General features: G+C 46.4%; 1 protein-coding gene across 3 annotated transcripts in view; it reads right to left on the reverse strand.

The window, feature by feature from the left end:
- Nucleotides 1-14,928: 14,928 nt before the first annotated feature.
- LOC138567642 (zinc finger protein 2-like) overlaps nucleotides 14,929-22,541 on the reverse strand; it is a 452,076-nt gene continuing 444,463 nt past the window's right edge. For all 3 annotated transcript variants that reach the window (XM_069646105.1, XM_069646106.1, XM_069646104.1), the window contains one exon: nucleotides 14,929-19,182. In XM_069646105.1, the coding sequence (XP_069502206.1) occupies nucleotides 18,374-19,182 (809 nt within the window). In that variant the 3' untranslated portion in view covers nucleotides 14,929-18,373. The remainder of the gene's footprint in view (nucleotides 19,183-22,541) is intronic.

Here is a 22,541-nt window from a genome sequence, read left to right on the forward strand (position 1 = left end):
GCACCAACTCTTTGTGCTCTGTTCAGTCTACTGTCTCGTCGACACCCACTAATCCCGATGTGGCTTTCCAGTTTCAACCTTGTACAGAGGCTGAAATCTGCAAAATAGTGAATGGGATGAAAGCTACATCCTGTCTGGGAGATAGCTGCCCCTCGTCTATCTTCAAAGCTTGTATTGACACACCTGCTCGATGGGTTACTACACTGGTCAATTTGTTCTTCGCCGAATCTGTTATTCCCCTGGTTCTGAAGGAGTCTTGGATCAGGCCCCTTCTTAAGAAAAACAGCCTGGATCCCAATGTACTTAAACATTATCGTCCAATTACCAATGTGCCTTTTCTTTTAAAAATCCTGGACCGTGCTGCAAATAAACAACTTCAGGATTTTATTGAAAATAATAGTATCCTGAATCAGCAACAATCAGGTTTCAGGCACATGCATGGGACAGAAATGGCATTGACTGATCTTAAATCCAATATTGCCAAAATCATAGACAAAGGAAAACCTGCTCTTCTTTTGCTGCTGGATTAATCCACAGCCTTTGACCTGGTTGATCACTCATTGTTGGTCACCAGGTTATGTGAACAGGCGCACTGCTCGGATATGGCTTCTCAGTGGATTCTTTCCTTTCTCGGCCCTAGGATCGCTAGAGTTGCTGTACAGAATCTCAGTTCAGTACCCACTCTTACCACCTGTGGTGTTCCTCAGGGGTCGTGTATCTCCCCGCTGTTGTTTAATGTGTATATCATGTCACTGCTCACCCTACTGGACGACCTTGGTGTTAAGCTGACGAATAATGCAGATGACACACAAATCATTGTTGAGCTAACCGGCTGTTATAGTACGGACTCTAACTCCATTAACTGCATCTACATTTTCATCCAGTATTTGATGATTAAAAATGATTAAAAACTCTCTTGCACTCAATCCTGAAAAGACTAAACTTTCTGATCCTAGCATCCGGACAAAGACTAAAAATGCTGCCTTTGGAATATGAGACCTTCAGAGTAGCCGGCAATCAAATTTAAGTATGGAGTAAATTGAAAACATTGGGCATGATACTGGATGCAGAACTCTCTATGGAACCCCATATTGCCACTGTCCGGGCTTCCTGCGGATATGTGTCTAAATTCCTGAACCATATTTGGCCTTACATCTCACTTAAAAGTAGATCTATCTTAGCCACTGCTCTAGTCAACTCACGACTTGATTATTGCAATAGCTTACTGGTGGGGACCTCTAAGGCAAATCTCCAGTTCCTGCAGGTTGTGCAGAATGGAGCAGTTAGAGCTGTCCATGAGCATCTCGTAGGGAACACGTCACAGATGCTAGTCGGAGTCTGCATTGGCTGTGTGTTAAACATTGTGTCATGCATAAGTTACTTTCTCTTACTTATAAATGCGTTCACAAGGAAGCTCCTCAATATCTCATTAACCGTCTTACCACCCTCCCAGTAGGTCATAATTTGCGGTCCTATGATCGGTTAAAACTCTACCAGCCAAGGTATAATCTTAAAACCTTTGGCGGCTCTACCTTTGATGTTCAGGCTCCCTTATCCTGGAATAAACTTATGTTCGAACTCAGGCATGCCAAGTCTTGCCGTGAATTCAAGGAAAGTCTTAAAAGTCACTTGTTCAACCTAGACCCAGATTAGTCTAGACTACTGTTTCTATTAGCTCAGACCATGGTCTTCTGCATCCTGCGCGCTACCTGTTCCGTATGTCTTGTTTTGTTATTCGTGCGATTTGAGGCCCACGGGGGAGTAGTGCTATATAAGAACTACAAATAAATAAGAGTGGAGCCTTGTGCTCAACAGTATAGTTGTGCTTAAAAACGCACAATTGCGCAGGTGAAACAAAAAGTGTGTCTTCTTGGAAGGGCTGTAGCAAATCAGGAAGGGGCTTCAGGTGCTGAAGAATGGAATCCCACTATTTGAGTAGGCCCTGCCCTTGGCGGCAAAGCAGTGTTCAAATAGCGAGAATAGCTAGGGAGTGCAGGCTAACCCAGCCAAGTTCGAATACCTTTAAGGGATACTTGTGAATAAAAGGGAATGGATGTGCCAGGGGGACACCAGTAAGTGCTGCAAGTACTCACCAACCCTTGGCATAGTCCGGACCAAACTTTGCCAGTTTAGTCGAGGTCGCTAGTACGTTCGAGTCCTGCAGTTTTGCCATGCTCCTGCTCTCAGTGGCTGCGGTGGAGAACGATCGCCCGTGATGGGATAGTTGCCTTTTCTCACCTTCAGAAGGAGGTATGAAAAAAATTCTGGTGCAGCAGGCTTCAGGGCACAGGAAAGCAGAACAGCAAGGGGTCTATATCAACCGTCACCACCAGGTAGTGATGCAGGAATCATGGATGCGGGCAGCGTTATGCGCTCTCCTAATTTGGGATCTAAAGGAGCTAGGCCTGCGAAATTTGATGGGAGAATGCACGGGATCACAGGCAAGCGATGTCCCAAGTCTTGGGTTTGCACTCGAGGCAGTGGTGGTACTGCAGGTTACCCTGAGAAAGAGCTGGGCAGTTTGCTGGATGGCCCAGGAACACTTCCGAAGGGGCTTGTTCAGTGGGTAAGCAAGGGGTGCTGAGAGTAGTTGTTCCTACTACTCCAAAGGGGCAAAGCACCTTGGCAGGCCTTCTTAATCAAAGAAGAAAGCAGGGGTCGGCAGGACAGCAGAGGGCTAAGGGTGCCAAAACCTTCCAAAGCGTCTCCAGCAGTTTCACAAGTCCATTTCTACATGCAGGAGACTTGGCTCCTTCTGTAGTTTGGTGAGAACAGAGATGATCGACCTGCAATGCATACAGAGCCCCTTCTCTTATCCAAGATTAGCTTTGCGCCAAATTTGAGGACTTCCAATAGAAGATCTGCTCTCTTGCAGGCATCCCAGACGTGGACCAATCACACTGCATGGTGGTCTCAGTCATTCAGGCACTTCAGACATCCTGGCACCAGTAGTGTGGATTGAGACCAGACATTCCCAGCCTGCTTCCTGGGCACACACACGTGACAAGCAGATCGGTTTTCACAGGAGGCTACATGCCCAAATAAGGAAAAGCTTGGTTACTCGACCTGGATGAAGGCAATCGACAAAATGGCTATGGGACAGAACAAAAGACTTTGTGGCTCTGCCATTTTTGGACCTGGCCACAGTCTTGAGCCAAACGTGGTAAACGCAGTTTGACCCAGTAAAAAGAAGTAAAACATTATGAAAAGTAACTGCTGCCACCAGTTCGTCCCATGCACACTCGTACAATCACCAAATAATCCTTCAAGGGTGTCTAGGGCCATAAAACAAAAAGGGACCTGTGCACTGTTAAAAAGTTACCAGGAAATGGCAACATAGTTTCCCAGCACTGACAGTCTGAAGGACGTGTCAGTTTCCCCATAACAAATTAACAAAAGCCCAGGGGAGTTCAGCTGAAGGTTGCGCTCCACTGGAAAAAGTCAGGATAGGAAAGCCAAACAAAAGCAAAAAGTTTGGGGGTCCATAAATGGAGGGAAAATTGCACTTAAATGAAATCTTTCCTAACACCCCCATTCTGGTGTGCCTGCAGACTTTGCCAAAGTCACTGCGGCGGTGTCGTGCCTTGGGGGTAGGCACACCTTCTGAGCCTTGGGGGCTAGCTAGCCATGCAGTATCAGTGCCCTTAGCTGTCGCAATCGTCGACGGGGTCGCCAACGAGGTCTTAGTCTGTGCCAGTTGGGCCAGCTTGGGCTGCTTGGCCTTCTTCTCCTCCGTCCGTGGCTTCTTGGATTTCTCACATAGTTTTGCCAGGGTAGATGACTTCGTCTTCGAAGAGGAGCTTGAATGCCGGCTGGCAATGGAGGCAGAAGGTGATGTCGAACGCGCCCTATCCACTTTGGGACCTACTTCTGTGGAGAACCCGGTGGACTCGGACTTGTGGCTCTTGGCCTTAACTTGGGCCCCCACGGATGAGACACCCTGAAAGGACTGAGAAGACCACTCCTCGGACTGGCCGGTCCTGGGTGAGGCATGACCCTGCTCAGAGCACGGGTTAGAGGCCTTGGCGTTAAGCCATGCTGCCAGCCTACTACGCCTGTCCGTCGTCAACTTGGAGAAACTGAGGCATATCTCGCACTCTACCTCCTTGAGGGTGCGAAGTAGGCCCAAGGGACTTGTAGAATCTTTGACGATCTTCGCCCTTGAGGGGCGCAGAACTTCACTGACAACGGATCCCCGCTGCGCGCAGATGAAGAAAAGAGCACACAGGCCTCCTTGAAACAAAAATATTACTTTTTCTGTCAAAAACACAATAAAACGTACAAAGAGCTCGCAGAGCAAACTCGAGGACTCCCAACACTGAAGCATGCAGGAAAAATCTGAAGATGGCTGCCAGAGAAGGGGCTTAGGGAGAGGACTGGCATTGGATGGAGGCAGTATGACCCAGACAACAGTGATTGGTTTAGAGGAAAAATATTGTTTTTAAGTGAAAACGAAACCTTTCACTTTTAGCTATTAGTTATAATGGCTTTACTGTAATACCAGCATTTCTATGTCCTCGGTTTCATTTCCGTAAAATGAACGCAGCCGGCATAAGGCTAGAAATAAATAATCAAACAGGTAGCTGCGGAATACCACACAACCCCTATTAACTTTTCACAACGTCATACACACAAAAATAAAACTGACAGTGACCATCATCTTCTGAATCCCTTAACGGCACTTAGCTTTACAGGTTAAACAGTAAACACCCTTGGCTCCGGAGAGACAAAATAGGGAAACGTTTCATCTGTGTGCTGTTCGGCAACTTACAAGGGAAGTGCCCAGTGTGCAGAGTGCATCCCCTTGTGATCGTAAATCGTAAAATGGAATAAAGTGCGGATACAAAACCTAAGGAACCATTTGAAAACCAGTAGTGAACTGCTTCCTCAATCCATGCTCATGAATATGAGTGACCAAACTGACTCCAAATACCCGCCCGAAATGCACGTTAACACTACTGGGTTATGTTACGCCCTCACAGCTGAGTATATGTGTGCAAAACGGGGATATCGCCAATCACACACTACACTGAAAAAACTGACTGCAATACGCGGCTGAAAGGGAATAGGGAATACAACCAAGGCACGCCCTTTTAACTCCTTCAGACTAGGTCTGAGGGACACAGTTTATTTATAAATATAATTAGAACTATGCGATTGTTGTAAATACACTGGCACCAGATCAATGGAATGATATCCGACTTTCAGTCAGCTGATCACCATCCGTAGGCTCACTTACAAAGTTATCCCACTGTCAAAACCTTTCCCTTGTCCTACTTTCTCTGTGCACACAACACAGATCAGGCACAGAGACGGCAGACGATGTCCACATCAAGCGGGCCCAGTGCAACTAAACCTCGCCACCTAAGTGACCCGCTCGCCGGAGGTCTCACACGCCGTGGCTCCCAGAAGTGAGCCTGAAAGACATTAGCCAGGTCAGACTTGAGAGTTACACAAGAGTCAGCCCCACAGGCAGCATGAGAGCCAGACTGCCTCACTCCTCTCTCTCTTCCAAGCACTCCCTTGTAACCGCCCACTAGGCAAGGATTGGAATTACGCAGTTGGGGCGAATACCAACCGGACCTAAATAAGGCCAGGGCACGATAATGAGTGAACAAAACCGGTACAGCATTCTCCCTCTCCTTTCCCGCTCTCCAATGCCTTCTTATAAACAAAACCTCACCTACCAAACACACCAGGGGCGGCAGCAGGCCAAACTAGAAACATTCTCCTCAGGGGGATACCAGTCCCTCCTAGTGGTGGAAGAAACCACTGCCCTCCATTTCACAGGCAAAGCGGAAACCGACACAGAAAGACCAAAATGGATGCACAGTCCTGTAATTTAAATGCGAGTGTAATGTTCTAGATTGTTTATGTAAAAACAAAACAGAAATTCACAAGACACTTGCTGAAATCTCCCCTCCCTTTGACAGATAATGTAGCATTATCAGCAACTGATCCAAAAGACAGTCCACTTGGCTGAGAGAGTTTTTGCATCGGAGGAAAGAGGTCGGAATAAAGTGTTTAGGAACCCCTGGGAAACTAACAACACACCTAGGAGGTGAAACGTTATCACACCTCGAGTAAGACACTTGGCTTTTGTTGTTTCATCTTTTATTCCATTTGTCAGTTGACCTGTCTATCAATAAATGATTGGGAACTATCCATCCAGAGTTGTGACTTTTGTGTATCCCACGTGGGCCTCATGACAATTGTGACAGGCCAGTCATTGTGTACCAGAACGGAGTCTAGGCATATGTTCACGTTTTTATTTTACTTCTCTTTACAAAGTAAAACATAAGCTGTCTGGTTGCCTGCAATAATAAACAAAATATGTGTCTAGATGATGGTGATTCGCAAAAATGAGGTGTTAGGATGGTAGCTCGAAATATTATGATGTAGCGTTAGTGGAGGACCACAGTAAGGGGTTAATACAAATAGAGTATTCCATACTTGCTTCAAATGAGTTCACTGATGGGGTGTGCAGTGTCCCTAAATTCAAAGTAATCCAATTTAGGTAATTAGTGCAAAGCAGAGTGCCAAAGTTTCTGAGTCTCAACAAAACCCAAAAGTGAAAAAAAACGATGTATTCTCTCTTCAAGCAAAGTGTTGCCTCTCCTTATTACCCTGGTCGTACGGTGGCTGTCTTCTACTCACTCCAGTCCTATTCTCGAGAAGCAGGGTTTCACCAACTGCAGAATCACTGCTCTCAGGAAGCTAAGGATTTTTAGGGATCCCCTGACTGCTGCCTTCTAGAGGGTTTCCTAGTGACGCTCCCAGAGCAAAATGGCATGAGCTTCCTGCCAGAGTGGTCCCAAGGTCATTACGTCCAGGATAGTTGGGTGTGCACTGGTGGGGTTAGGTGGCAAATACTCCTTCTGTGGTCTTCCACCGATCCTCACTGTTGATCGTTTCTCTGGGGTTCATTTCTATATTGTCTTCACCTACCGGAAAACTCTCTGCTCTCTGGTGTAGTGGCACCTGGGCCATCTTAAGCATTTTTGGGGCCCTGGGCACAGACATATTTGGGCCCCCCTCCAGCAAACCAAAGGAATTAAGTGATCAAGAAAGTCAGAGGGTGACCAGGTGCACAATGCAGAGACAGGACAGATCAGGAGGGGAGAGGAGGAGCGAAGGCATAAGCAAAGAGGAATGTCTTGAGGTGCTTCCGGAACCAGAGATGGTTCTACTCAAATTTTAGAGTGGCAGGCAGGATGTTCCAGAGGTAGGCCCCAGCCGAAGACAGAGATCTACCCCCAGCTAGTTTCTTTAACAAACGACTGACCCTGAGGGAATTAGAGGTGGAGGAGAGAAGAGCTCGGGAGGGAAGGTATTTACGGAGGGACAGCTGAAGGTAATTTGGACCCAGGCCCCAGAAAGCCTTGTGGACAATGCAAAGGGTCTTGAATTTAATCCTTGCAGTCACTGGGAGCCTCTGGAGAGATTTCAGGGCTGGAGAGATACGATCCCAGGGCTTGAGGCCAAGGAAAAGTCTCGCAGTCCTGTTCTGGATAAATTGCAAAGGGCGGAGAGTAGAGGCAGGTAGATTTAAAAAGAGGCTGCTGCAATAATCCAACCTAGAGAGAACCAGGGCTCGAGAGACAGTGAGCTTCTGGGGGAAGGAGAGGAAAGGCAGAATACCTCTGAGGAGGTGCAGTAGGAAGTTTGACATTTTAGAGACATCAGAGATGTGGGAAGAGAAGGAAAGCGTTTAGCCTCGCAGGTGGGGGTAGGAGGAGGGCCAAGGGAGGCTGTCCAGAGAGTGACAGGAAAGGAGGGTGAAGGTGTGCTGATGAGAAGGATCTCCATCTTGCTGGCGTTCAGGCAGAGATCGTTGGCGGCCCATCAATCCTGAATGGCAGACAGGCAATCAGAGATGAGAGAAGGAGAAGAGGTGGCCAAGGGAAGCCTGAAAATGAGTTGAGTGTCATCAGCATAGCACTGAAAATTGGAACAGAAAATGACAATGCGGTGGGCGAGCGTTGCCAGGAATTGGTTGAAAAGCCACCAGGGTGAGAGGTTAGACCCATGGGGAACACCACAGGTAGAAAGGGAGATAAATGAAAGGAAGGACCCAAGCCATCCAAAACACTGGCTTGTGAAATTGTCATTTATAAACGTGCAGAATAACCTTTGACTTTTACAAGAATGCAAAGCGTTTTTTTATGTCAAATGAGCAGACATTAAAATATGCTTGCCAGAGTCCTGCACCATCTGGTCCGCTTCCTTCTGTCTACCACCCCTTCCACTCAAATGGCCTACATAAGAAGAAAGATCAAGTAATGGGCTAAACGATGCCACCAGCATGGGAGAAGGCAAACTTCACAGACCACAGTACAGTAATGTACAAGATATTGGAGGATTTGACCAGCATCACTGTATTTTCTGCTGGCAAAGCCAGGATACAAGTGCTTTGGTTCCTAATTTGGATACTTATTCATCTCTTGGACTAACAGTTTATGCTAACAGTTGGAGGTGATTACCTAGGTTTTACAACACCCCATCTAAACATACCAATTTCTAGACCTTCACCATAAGGATGACATGTTCGTTTTTATTGTAACCCCTATCTGGTGCAGGTACATTGCTGATAATAGCACCTGTTGTGCTGCAAGACCAAGTACATATGCAGGCAGGTTTATAAACTTCAGGCATAGGAAAGGCTCAGCCAGCCTTACAGGAGTGTGCTATTCTAATCTTGCATAGGAACACATATCTCTGCAATGAGTGCTTAACACACTGAGCTAACTTCTGAACCATTGTGGCACTCAAATTACCAATATGCATTTCAAATTTGGCTATTGCACATGATAAACACAATTTTCACAAGAAGGAAAGAATGCTACAGGAGTTGTGCGGCAAGGAACACACAAACTATATATACTACAGTGAACACAGAAAGCATTACATGATGAATTGATCGAGGCAGAATGTACTTCCCAAAACGGGCAGGCAATAGGTTTAGAGCCTTAGCACCATGCCATCAAAAATCAGGATGTGTGCTGTTTAAGTCTGGTGAACAAAGGAGTCTTACTTCTTTAGATCAGGCAGCCTGTGGGGTCCCCCCCAAGGTGGGGGCCCTCGGCAAGTGCCCCTTTTGCCCTCCCATAAAAAAGTCTCTGAGTGGCGGCATCACTTTCCTCCACCCACCTCTTCATTGTCCCAGGGACCAAAGTGCCTTCTAGAACCTCCCTGGTTTCTTCATCCATGTGGGTGGTTGCCTTTCTCCCAGGCCTATGTGGCTCTACCCCCCACCACTCACTAGCAAATCAATCACCTCTTCCCTCGCTTGATGATATCCCTTTTCCATCTCTTCCAGAAATTCTCCTTTCTCTGATAATATCTGTTCTTGTCAACATAACTCTCGCCTATATCCAAGCTCCTCCTTCTTCCAGGCTAATCTTCAGCCAAATATCCTGCTCTACTTTCCACTTCAAGGTGACATCTGCCTCGTTTCTCTGCAAATCAATATCACCATTCTCCAAGGGAATAACTACCTCCATCTTCTCTCCAAAAATAACTCTGATCGGCCACTCTAAAGTGGCCTTTCTCTCTCTGCAAGAATTCCTCTTTACTTCTTCAAGACAGAATGTTCCTCCCCCCTCTGCCTATGGTAATATCCCTCTCCTCACACTTGCAAACAATCCTGCCCTATGAGTTCAACAACTCAGAAACAACTTCCACCTTCCCAATACTCAACCCCTGCTCTGCCTGAACAATACCTCCTTCCATCTAAATGGTAACTCCTTCCCTTCCTTCTAATACAGGATCTTCCTTCGTTATGCCTCTGTCTAATTACTTTACCCATAAGGTAATTAACATCTGGCCACCTTTGTGGAGTCTGCTGATATATCTCTTCCAGGTGTTGCACTTTCACCGGTACTGGGGAATACTTTTCAGCTTTCTGTCCAACTTCGCAGTATCAGGTCCTATCTGTGGTACCTGATCTTAGAGCTGATTCTCCGCTTGATCCTATTCCTTCAGGGATTTTTAAAAGCATTTTTCCAGAGTTGGCATCCACTCTTACTACGGCGCTGAATCATACTCTGGGTTCTGGCTTTATTCCTTCCGTCAGTGAGGTGAAGGGTGGAAGAAATTCCAAAGAACAGGGTATTTAATCCATGTTCGTTCTTAGTAGAGGGGCTCCCACACTCCTTTATAACACTATACAAATGCTATTAACAATGTAATATCTCTCTCCACAACACTCACAAATCATTCAGCTAAACTCCACTCTTCTCTAGCTTAACCATTCACAAGTCTCTTCTTCTGCCAAGTCTCCACTCTCAAGATTTCTATACTCGATGGCTCCAAAGCAGGGGTCATCCAAGTGGTGACCTGCTTCTGCTGCCACATCTCCCAGGAAAAGATGTGCTCCTCCTATCTGATGTGCCACCTACTGAATGTGCTGGCTTGTTTTCAAAGGGTGTTGGCTTTTCCCCCTGGCTAGTTTTCCGGGACATACATTTCACTTGTAAGACTTAGGCTGAACTGGCCTGCGATTGGGCCATATGTCGGTGCTCAAGTGGACTGGACTTGAGTCTATATCAAAGCCTGCCACCATCTTACATTCCAAAATGGTTCTGGACCTGTGTGTGATATGATATGGCATTTATAACGCGCCTGAACACAAGTGTTTCGAGGCACGACAAGACAAGCAGGGGGAAACAAAAGGTAGGACCAAACAGCGATATTACTAGGCCTTGTGTCATTCACATCGTACAAGAGCAGGGAAGGGGCAAGGAGAGAAGTGCTGAGGGTAGGGGGAGGATGGAGAAGTGCGGGACAAAGGAGAAAAACAAGAGGGCAGCCAACGGGTGGCAAATAAGTGCAACAGAGGGGACTGTAGGGTTACAGATACACACCACATGTGCAGGGGGGTCAAGAGGCAGTGCAGGATTGCAGCAGGACAGGCAGGGGCCTGAGCCAGAATTCAGAGGTTGACCAAGTGACCAGTGCATGGAACAGGCAGGTGATCAGCAAGGGAGAGGAAGAGAGAAGGCAGAAGCAAATAGAAAGGTCTTGAGTTGCTTCCGGAACCGGAGGTGGTTCTGCTAAAGTTTCAGAGAGGCATGGAGGCTGTTCCAGAGGGAGAACCCAGCCGAAGAAAGAGATCTGCCCCCAACTCTTTGCTTGGAAAAGCCACTGACCCTCAGAGAGTTGGAGGTGGAAGAGCGGAGATCTTGAGAAGACAGATATTTAGGAAGAGAGGGTTGAAGGTAGTGTTGTCCCAGGCCTCAGAAACCTTTGTGGACAATGCAGAGGGTCTTGAACTTGTTCCTTGCTGCCACTGGTAGCCAGTGAAGGGATTTCAGAGCTGGAGAGATACAATCCCTAGGCTTGAGGCCAAGGACAAGTACTGCAGTCCTGTTCTAGAAGAGTTGTAGCGGATGGAGAGTAGAGGCAGGAAGATTTAGAAAGAGGCTGTTGCTGTAGTCCAGCCTAGAGAGAACCAGAGCTCTGGAGACAGTGAGCATCTGGGGTAAAGTGAGGATGGGAAGAATATCTCTGAGCAGGTGCAGCTGGTAGTTTGACTTCTAAGAGACGTCCGAGATGTGTGGAGAGAAAGAGAGTGTGGAATCGAAGATGACCCCGAGGTTCTTAGTCTCGCAGGTAGGAGAAGGAAGAGGGCCCAGGGTGGGCAGCCAGAGAGTGAGAGGAAAGGAGGGAGCTGGTGTTCTGATGAGTAGGATCTAAGTCTTACTGGCATTAAGGCAGAGATCATTGGCCGCACACCACTCCTGAATTGCAAAAAAAGACAGTCAGGAATAAGAGAAGAAGTAGAGGTGGCTGAGGGGAACCTGAATGAGAGCTGAGTGTCATCCGCATAGCACTGGAAGTTGGAACAGAGAGCGGCAATGCAGTGGGCAAGAGGTGCCAGGTATTGGTTGAACAGCCAGGAAAGATTAGACCCCTGGGGAACACCACAGGTAGAGAGAGATAGAGGAGAGGAGAGGAAGGACCCCAGTTGGACCTGGGAGGGTCGATCAGTGATACCCAGGTTATTACGGAGCTGGTTGAGCAGGATGGCATGGCTGACATCTCAAAAGCGGAGGAAAGATCGAAGAGAATGAAGACAGAAGGAAGGTTAAAATCGAGGTTTGAGAGCAGGTCTTCACATAGGTTCGGAAGAGCAGTTTCTGTGCTTCTGCCAGACTGATGGTCACGGAGACAACCAACAGATTCAGTGTGAAGGTTAAGCTGGTAGATGGCCAGCTTTTCCAGGAGTTTCCCCAGGAAAAGAGTAATGGAGATCGGGCGATAGCTGGGCAGACAAGAGGGATCAGCAGAAGGTTTCTTAAGAAGGGGGTGCACAAGGGAGTGCTTCAGAGGGGATGGGAAGGTTACAGTGGCAAAAAAGTGATTGCAGGAATCGGCCAAGGCTGGAACAAGGGTGTCAATGTGGTCCTTGATGGTTTTGGAAGAACAGGCAAGAACCTGTTTTGACGAGTCTTTCATAGATCGGACTTGTCTAGAAACATCATCAGGGGTGAACAGGAGAAGGGAGGAGGAGAGGAGGCTGGAGGAGGGCCAGGAGAGGAGGAGGAAGTAGAGGAGGAGGGGGTGGACAGGATATCCTGGGTTTTACTGATGAAATGAGAAGGCAGGGCCATGCAGAGGGCCTGGAATGGGAATGGGACAGGAGAAGTAGAGACTGAAGCAGGTTTGGCCAGCTCCTTGCAGATTTTAAAGAGTTCGGCCGAGTTGTTAGATGCCGCACAGACACGGGCTTGTATGTGCGCTCTCTTTTTAGCAAGGACAGAGAGTCTGTATTGCCTTTGGAGAAGGCAGCAGGCCAGTTTGTCAGAGGGTGCACCTGTTGCCCTCCACTTCCTCTCAGACACCCTTGCATTTAAGGGTGACGAGGTCTGAGTCATACCAAGAGTTGCACTTGGATTTGGGCTTCATGCGGATCCTCATGACAGGGCCAAGTACATCAAGAGTGTCAGAGATAAAGCAGTGAAGGTTAGAAAGGGATGTGTCAGGGTGTGAGTCAGCTAAAGGTGCAGAAGGAGGAGAGAAAGTGGCGGTGAAAGCCTCAACTGAGAGGCGCTTCATTGGACGGATGACCTAGAAAGTGGGTGGCAGAGGTGGAGTAGGCTTGGCCTGAGGGGTAGAGAGAGAGAGAGAGAGATGAGAGGAAAGGAGAAAGTGATCACTCCGGGAGAGAGGAGTGGTTAGAGGGTTAGAGAGGGGGAGGTCTGAGGAGATCAGAACGTCCAAGATGTGCCCAGCCCGGCCAGAGGGGTCAATAGAGAGAGTCACAGAGGTTGCGAAAGTCTCCCTTCTTCCCCTCTGCTAACGTGCTTGCACGTCCCTCATGGAAGTCAGGAAAACGTTTGGAAAGCAAGGGAAACTGTGTATTAGAATGCTTTCGTCTTGTAGAAATTGTCATTTTGAATTATCCGTGAAATTAGAAGTAGCAGAAGAACAATACTTTTTTATGTTGTATTCCCGGCCATAGGTTTCATGCCGTCCTTTGTTGAGCGTGACACTGTGAATGCATGAACCGGCAACAGGGCCTAAGAAAGAAATGTATCTAAACTCTCCTTGCTGGATTTTGAATGTAGTAACGCTATTCCCTTAAAGGAGAGAAGGAGTTCATGTCTGCGCTTTGTGTTTGGGCCTGCTTGGGGGGAGCGGGAGCCCTCCTCCTTCGATGGGAACATATGCCCTTCACTTCCTCTGGCCTGGCAGCCTGTGACTGCACCCTGCACAAATGCAGGGACCCAGTCACACAATATACATACAACAAAAATACTTTAAGTAAGCAAGGTTCTTAAAATATTAAAAACAGCTCAGATTGTCTAACAGCGTCATTTATAACTACAGATCACACCAGCCTTTAGCCATGTGTACTTTTATGTCCTTCCTAGACACAGAATTGTGGAGCCAGACCTCTGTTCACAGCCGTGAGCTATGTACCGCATGAACTGCATGCATTTGGACTGTCAAGTTATTTCTTCAGTGCAATGTACTTTTAGGGCAATGGTGCACCTGTTTATTTGTCTAATTTACACCAAATGCACGCTGCACACACTTGTTCTGTGGCTCCCGCCAGCATGTTCCATTTGTGCCTGCTACCACTGCAGGATAGTTCCCATTGTCTCCCTCATATTCTTTCTTTAGAACAATGCAAAGTGCAAGCTGCACCATAATTCCATCATCACAGTACCCCCTATCTACTTTGAAGGGCTATAGGGTAGGCACTTTATCGAGTTGTGGTGCAGTGTGTAATGTAGCATACGCACCATCGGGACCCACCCCACTCTAGGATGCATTCGAAATGTCAAGGGTCATGTCATGTGGCTGTCAGCCCCTAATGTGTTGTAATGTGAAGTGTGGTGCGCCAAAGTCTGCACATGCAGGAAAGTGCTCACGTATGGCCCTGATGCAGCTTCTATGGCTCCCTGTGGATTTCGTGTAACAATCGACAGTTGTTTCTCTCTCTCTCTCTCTCTCTCTCTCACGTTTTGTCAGCGGACGTCATCACAAAACATAGTAAACTCATAGTGAATGAAAACATAGTGTCACTGCAATAAGAAAGGCAGAAGCCGCAGCAAATGCTCTTGCCGACTTGGTCAGAACATAGGACTACATTTCATTATTGTTACATTATTAACTCTATATTTAGAAAAGTTGTCATTAGTGGAAAGAACAGTTAATTGTACGACTTTTTGGACTATCCAGAAAGGATTAGAATAAGTAGAAAAAAATTGCTACGTCTCTCTCGTGGCTTTATTTTACACACACTACCACCCCAACATTGTCCTGCCAGTGGTAAACCCTTTACTATACTCTGGCCCAACATCCCAAAGTAGTCATACAACCCACAACTAGAACGTCTCCTGTACACTTGGTCAGTGTAAGTGAATCCTGATTCAAGTTCCTTGTTCTCGTCTGTGATAAGCGAAGAAATGCAGCCCACAATTTTCAAACATTTATTTGGTACTAAACACATTATCAGTTGCTCCACTTGTACAGTATCACGTCATATGTGGCTCCAGTTTGATCCTTACAATCCATTTCGAACTATAAAACAACCGTAACTAACCACAGACTTAGACTCTCACAGTAGACCACAACCCATATTATTTGACAGCCTTACAACTGTCTCGTAATGTGGTTACTCTGTCACTATGAATGAAAATCATGCTATGTTTCAGACAGTCTACTGGAAGAAACCCATGTAGGTGTAGTAATACACTATCAATGGTGAGGCCGCTACCCGATAGTCCCCATGGGGCTAGTAGTAAGCGGGAGGATCTCATGGGGAGAGACTCCCTCTCTAGGGACTACCACGATCAACTAATAACCCTCACCCAACACCCTACACACATCCACACTTCGAAAACCCCAGTCACATTCCTAACAAACCCATGTATCTATGAAGGTCCATAGACTTAACTTCTACTGAGACAGAGGACATGGACTACCCATGGGAGAGTGATGATGCAAGTACTGGGACGAGGTGCAGACGAATAAAAGATCAAAGGACCAAAGACATTGAAAAGGGACTTATAACCTACTGCCAACCGTTGCCAAAAGTACTTCATGAAGAGAGCTAGCCAACCAGCAGGAGACGCAGTCCAGCCCGGAAAGTTCAAGCAGAGGATGCCAATGACACCGCAAGCAACCGAATCCCCAAGTTTAGGGGCTGCAGAGGGGAATCCTTGGCCGGTGGCGTGGAACAAGTCCAGAACAGAACTGGAAGTTGGAAGGTGGAGTAGTGACCCAATGCCAGCAGCAACATCCTGCAACAGAGCAGTGCAGGAGTGCACCAAAGGGAAAAAGACAGTGTGAAGAAGACCCATGAAAAACTGACAAAGAGCTTCCTGAGAAAGAGGTAACGGGAGAAAGAGAAAGTCTGGGTGGGGACTGGGTGTGACAACAGCAGTGAAAGAAGTGAGAGAGTACCTCAGCATAGTGGGTGGTCACATACGACTACTGAACATAACCAGAATAGAGTGCCTCAGGAGTCCTCTTCCTCAGCACAGTGGTTGGTTGCATGCCACTACTGAAGATAACTGTAATAGAGAGTGCGTCAGGAGTCATCTTCCTCTGCACAGTGGTTGGTCACAAACCACTGTTGAAACAGAGAGAAAGAGAAAGAATATTGCAAATCAATTTTCTTGTGCAAGTACCTGGCAGGAGAGTGAACTAGGTCTGTCAAAACCAAGTCACAGAGAAGTAAAGGTCTGGGACCTGCACCCACACGATAGGAAATTGCGAACCATTCCCCACATCGTAGCACTTGGCAGGAGAGTATACCAAGTACTCCTGGGGGAAGAAAAGAAACCTGGGTCTGGGACCCTCATCACAATTGGGTCTCTGCTTTATGTAAAAGGCCAGAGGAAGGGAGTCATTCCCCCTGGTGTTGTGAACTGTGAAACAGAACCTGAGAGAGGACAGGGGAAGGAAGACGTTCCCTCTGGTGTTGAGAACTGAGAGATCAAGGCCAAAGAAGCCCAGGAGAATGGAGTAATTCTCCTGGCAAATTAACCCGTAAGGAGGATCAAACCAGTGATCCAGGGGAAGGCACCACTCCCCTTGGGCTATAAATTCTTGACATGTCTGACGCAGGGTGTTAGAGGACATGCAGCCTTTTTTATTTTTTTGTGAACAACAAAAACCAGGCGAAGGGGGTCATTCCCCATGGTGGAGAACTTTCAACCAGAACTGTGCCAACCAGTCCAGGAGGAGGGAGTCATTCTCCTGGACCAAGAACTTTGGTACAACTGTTTAGTTTAGTTAGAGGTGTAAGAGACAAAGATAGGGACATTTTGACACAGGACGGTGGACTCTTTAAGTTACTGGGACATCCTGACAGACCCATTAGCACTTTCGTTGAGGCAGGGAAACCCCTCCTAGATATAGGAAGAGGTAGGTTTTCTCTTTACTTCCACTTCAATAAAAATATATAGCAATCAGTATGCCACCTGTATACCAGTCTCCTCCATCTGCACTCTTACAGCGGTTAGAGGCCACACACATGGCAGTCCAGAGATTTACAAATACTAAATAACATAACATATATAGCCAGAAAATGTTGAAAAAAGAAATGGCAGTCATGGATTATCCGGGTTTAGAAGGTCCTGAAACGGTGATCCCAATTCTTCTATGTATCCAAGTGAGGAGTAAACGAAAATTATAAAAGAAAGCAGACATCAAACATCAAAAAGAGCTAAGGACCACATGACAAAAAAACAGACTACGATCTAAACTGCAGATTGTCATAGTTTGGCAACCACTCAGATTGAGTGAATGTTTTTTGCTATGGCACACAGTAATTATCTAATATATAATTGAATAGATGGCACATGAGGAGCCTAGTAAATATAATTAACAACAACAAATCTTTATTGAATTTATACGAAATGCAACGAAACTGCAAATCACACAGCACTATAAACATAAATCCAGAACAACAATAAAAACTACAAGACCTAAAAAACCCACAAGAAACTAATCAGGATTGAATGTACAAATCTTCATTACTTTACTTTCTGGAATGACAGACATTCCTCCATTGCCTTTGGTCTGTGCTGGCACTACTTCCACACTCTATCCTTGGGAAGTCGGATGACGCATTATACCCTTGCCTATGACATGGGACCAGCCTGTGTGTCGCTCTTGCTGTGATACCAAACTCCAAATAAATAACAAATCAGTGTCAGGGTCAGATATCTTCAAGATTACCTGTATTGTGTTGCAGTTTGCTTCTTTCTGGGGTGTATAGGGTCACTTTCATGAGCAGAGAGTACATGATGAACTAATAATTGCATTATGTGCTTTGTTTTACCTAAAATGATTTCTTTTTTTTGTGGTTTCAGTACACATTTTGAATGACTCTGGCAGTCATATTTGATGTCTCATTGTCTTGGGATGTATTAATCATCCAAGGACATAGAAGTCCACTTTCTTTGTCAATTGTATTTTACTATTATTTAAGTTGTTCAATAATGAACTTTTCATAACTTGATATTTGGATTTCCGATGCGAGGACAGATTCTTTGCATTCGGGAATTAGAATCTATGTGATTACTGCGACCCCCAGAATTCCGGCACCCCTTTAGACAACATACATATGTGAGGGGAGACCCCCCCAAGCCCCTTCATACTTGTATTATATCCCATACCCCCCCACATATTAATGTGGTGTATGGGGGGGTAAATAAAAGGTCAGAATTTTCGGTAGTCAGAATTCTGTAGGCAGCATTTTGGTATGATTCCGGGAATTCTGTTTGGCTCGTGACCCCTGGAATCCCCTGATACTAACACATTCGAACATGTACACACATTCCAAATAGATTCAAATTATTATTTGGTTGTAGCCTAGTGGGTACTTTTTGGCATCCAGCAAGATTGTGCTTTACATCGAAGCCTGTCTTTCTCGTGTATGGATTTTTTGGTGTCTGTAAAGGGCTCCCGTTTGATTGAAGGTTTTTCCACAAACAGTACATTGATAAGGCCTCTCTCCTGTATGTGTTCTTTCATGCCTGACAAGGGCTGACACTGAACAGAGGCTTTTTCCACATGCAGTACACGTATTTCTCCCTTTTACTTTATGCGCTTGCTTTTCTTCGCGATGATTGTCCACCTGGAAGGTTTGTCCACTTTCGCCTGTAGGAGTTTTCTGGTGTAGATAAAGAGCTTTGCTTTGATTGAGGCCCTTTTCCTGTACAGTGCAATGATAAGGCCTCTCTCCTGGATGCGTTCTTTCATGTCTAGTAAATGCTGTCATTGAAGAAAAGCTGTTCCCACTGTCTATCGATGTGTATCTTCCTTTTGCTTCTTGTGCTCGCTGATGTCCAGTATGACCGATGGTCGGGGAGATTTTCTCACTTTCAGAGCACACGTATTTTCTGCAACTTTGCAGTGGAGCCGAGTCAGATTGAATAATGCCAACTAGTTGTGTGCTTTCGCAATCGGTGTATGTGTGTGATCTCTGCACACTTGGAGTTAGCTGATGAAAACTGGAATGTGCAAGTTGCCTGCACGTACTTTGCCATTCCAGCTTCCGATGACTTCCTGACCCCTCGTTGAGAATTTTATTTTTCTTGTAAAAACTCTGCACTGCGCTTGCTTCTAGTATTTTCGAAGGAGATTTGCGGAATCTTGAATTATCATCAGACTTTAAAGAATTGCTGACTATTCCTCTGTTCATAATTCCGTTACCTGCTGAAATAATGATACAAATACAATAATTAGTTTTCTCTCTGTAAAATAAGTCATGCTAACAAGAGTCATTCATCCGTATGATAGAGTTCTTCCCTGCCCTGTGGTACAGCACAAGTTGCAGACCACGTTACATGTGTGACAATCATGCGCATTATTACTGCACGCCTGCTGGGCCAATGTGTGCTCGAAAGGGAACTCCTGAGTTTAAAAAAAGATTTGTCAGTATATTTGAGAAGACAATCATGCACTTTCTCTTCTGTGACAGGCGAGAATATTGCTCGAGGGGCAACCACCGATGGGGTCTATTGTGACATGTTGCCAAAAGCTCAAATAAACTGCACCTTAAACTTGCGCTACGGGGCTCATTTTGATGGGGGCACGGGTTCTATACCAGCAAATTGCAATCTGTTATGTTCATGTATTTGCAACACAGATCTAAATGGCCTTAAACCCGCTTCTGCCTCCCCCAGCCGGCAGCTCTGTGCTGCGGATTGTCTGCATTTCACCAAAAAGAACTTTCATGTGGGAGGAGATACTGTCGTCTCTATGGATTTTCACCTGCAAAAAAACAGGCAGATTCCATAGAGATGTTTCTGCTGTCCACCATGCAGCTCTATGGCGGGCGGCATTAGCAATAGTTTCCATGGTGTTAACAGGCCCGGAAACCAACCTCCATCTCCATTTCTGTGTCTGTTTTACACTCTCACAAAAAACAATCACAATATCACATGGAGAATACATATTGGGCTCCTCTTCACGCCTGGTTGGGATTTTCCACAGGACTGTATGCAGCATGGCAATGCTGTTTTTTTTTTCTCCAAATAATTTTTATTGAGTTTTTTAAACAAGTTTGATATCATACATGATAACTTCACAGAATGAATCAGCGAAACATTGAGATTACTGCATCTTTGTGAAAAATCAAGAAGAAAAAGACAACACTTGTTGCATGAAATCCCCCTCCCTCCTCCCCGCCCCTCACTCAACGTAATAACAATTGCAACAAATGAACATTGGACGGAACTTGACACTGCTTTGTGCTTTGCACCTGGACTGTGATACATGTGTTCGACATAGGAATTAAAGTTTTTCGGGTGGAAAGGACGCTTATGGAGTCTTTGCCTAATGCTTTTTCAGCTGGATCTAGACAGGTCTTACGGAGTCCCAGTATGCTTTGTAAAATTCAAGAAAAGGCAGCCATATCATGTCTATGTTCTTGCGAGATTCCTGAATTGCTGCTGTTAGGCTCGCCATTTCATAAAAGGCGTGTGCTTTGGTCAGCCATTCTCTTTTTGTGGGGAGAAAAGCTGACTTCCATTTCACAGTAAGACACACTCTCGCGGCTAAGAGCAGGTTGCGGGGCATATGCGTGAGTAATTCATAAGAGTCTTCAGCGTCGCCCTCAACCCCAAACAAGATTAATACAGGTGTTAGCGCTCTGGATATACCATCTATGGCCTGAATCCACCCCAGAACCTCCTTCCAGTACGTTTGGACCTCTCGGCATTGCTACCATTGGTGCCAGTAATCACACCTCTCCCCACACCCTCTCCACCAATTAGGAGACACTCGGGGTACATTTTTGACAGTCTCAAGGGGGTATAGTGCCATCTAACCAGTAAGCGCGCATTGTGCATTTTATATTGCACAGAGATTGATGATGTCCAAACCGCTCTATGTATTGCCTTCCAGATCTCCGGGTTGTTTTCTAGTCTTAGTTCCGTTTCCCACCTGGTTTCAGATGGTGGGCGTTCAAGGTGACCCCTAGTGAGCAAAGACTTGTACATCTGTGCAGTAAGACCCTTTGTTGACTGGGGAACGTTAAGTATTTGTTTGAATGGGGTGAGAGGGCACTTCAATGAATCGGCATCGTTCAAGACACTCCACATCTTGAGGACTTGCATGGGGGAAACCTCAGAGCTTTGTAGAGCTTCCTTAAAGTCCTTTAGGAGTATGAAAGTTCCTTTCCTCCACATCTGCCCCAATTTTACAAGCCCCGCCTCATACCAGGATTGGTAATTGTAGACTTTATGTATGAGATCCCGGATGGGAGGAGACCAGCTGCAACTGAGGGGGGAGGGCTACGTTGTGACTCCCCGCATAGCTCTAGACGGGTGCCACAGGGACCATAGAACTTTCAGGATGGGGTGCTCTTTAACTCGTCTCGTCATTGCTGACGAGGGGACCCACAACCATTCCCCTAATGTAACTGAAGAGAAGATGTCATTTTCTATCACTACCCATTGTTTCTTGGGATTTTCCCACAGGTGGTCTGTTAATACTCAGAGCTGGGATGCCCTGTAATGTTCCTCTAAATCGGGGTACCTCGTACTTCCCTGTTCCTTGGGCTGGACAAGAGTGGTGTATGGTGTTCACGGCTTTTTTCCGGCCCATAGATACCTTAACAGGGTGAGTTTTACTTCTGTCAGGAACGGTTTGTGAATAATTATCGGGAGAGATTGGAACAGAAACAAAAAGCGGGGCAATAAATTCATTTTTATAGAGGTGAAGTGAGCCCCGCAAGACAGGGGCAGCTTGGACCATCTATTGACATCTTCTTGAATGGTAGCCCATAAGGGGGTGTCATTTGCCTCGAAAAGGTCTGGAAGAGAAACCATGATGTTTACCCCCAAGTATTTGACTGAGCGGGTTTGTATCTGGAAGCCCCAGTCTGCCTGTAGCTGTCTCAAAGGTTCGAAATTTGGTTTTAGTGGGACTGCAATGGTCTTTTGGAGATTTGGCCGGAAGCCAGAGAGGGCGCCGTAGCGCGTTATTTCCTGGAACAGGGCAGGAATGGACTCTAGTGGTTGGGTGAGGTAAAGCAGAATATCATCAGCGAACATGGCCAATTTATATTCTCTGCCTCCTCTGGGAATGCCGTGAATCAGGGGGTTGGACCGAATTGCTTCTGCAAAAGGTTCAATGACTAGGGCATATATTAGAGGGGAGAGCGGGCAGCCCTGTCTCGTGCCCCGTGTAAGTGAGAAGGGTTCTGATGAGGTGCCATTGATGGAAACTTTGGCGTGGGCCCTGTTGTACATTGCCTTTGCTCCCTGAATCCATGTCATTCCCAGTCCCGCCCATTTAAGTACCGCTCGTAGGAAAGGCCACTCCACGCGGTTGAACGCCTTTTCAGCGTCTATTGATAGGAGAGTGGGACTACCCCGGCTTCTCGTAGAGTAGCCATGAGATCCAGTGTTTTCCTAATGTTATCGGCTCCTTGCCTTCCCTTCACGTTCCTACTTGATCGGTGTGGACCTGTTGGGAGAAAACTATTGCCAGGCGGGCGGCTAGGATGCTGGAAAAAATCTTTGCATCTGCATTGATGCGGGAGATGGGGCGGTATGATGCACATTTCA

Source organism: Ambystoma mexicanum, chromosome 2p (assembly GCF_040938575.1).
Source record: "Ambystoma mexicanum isolate Mex_15411 chromosome 2p, UKY_AmexF1_1, whole genome shotgun sequence".
NCBI lineage: Eukaryota > Metazoa > Chordata > Amphibia > Caudata > Ambystomatidae > Ambystoma > Ambystoma mexicanum.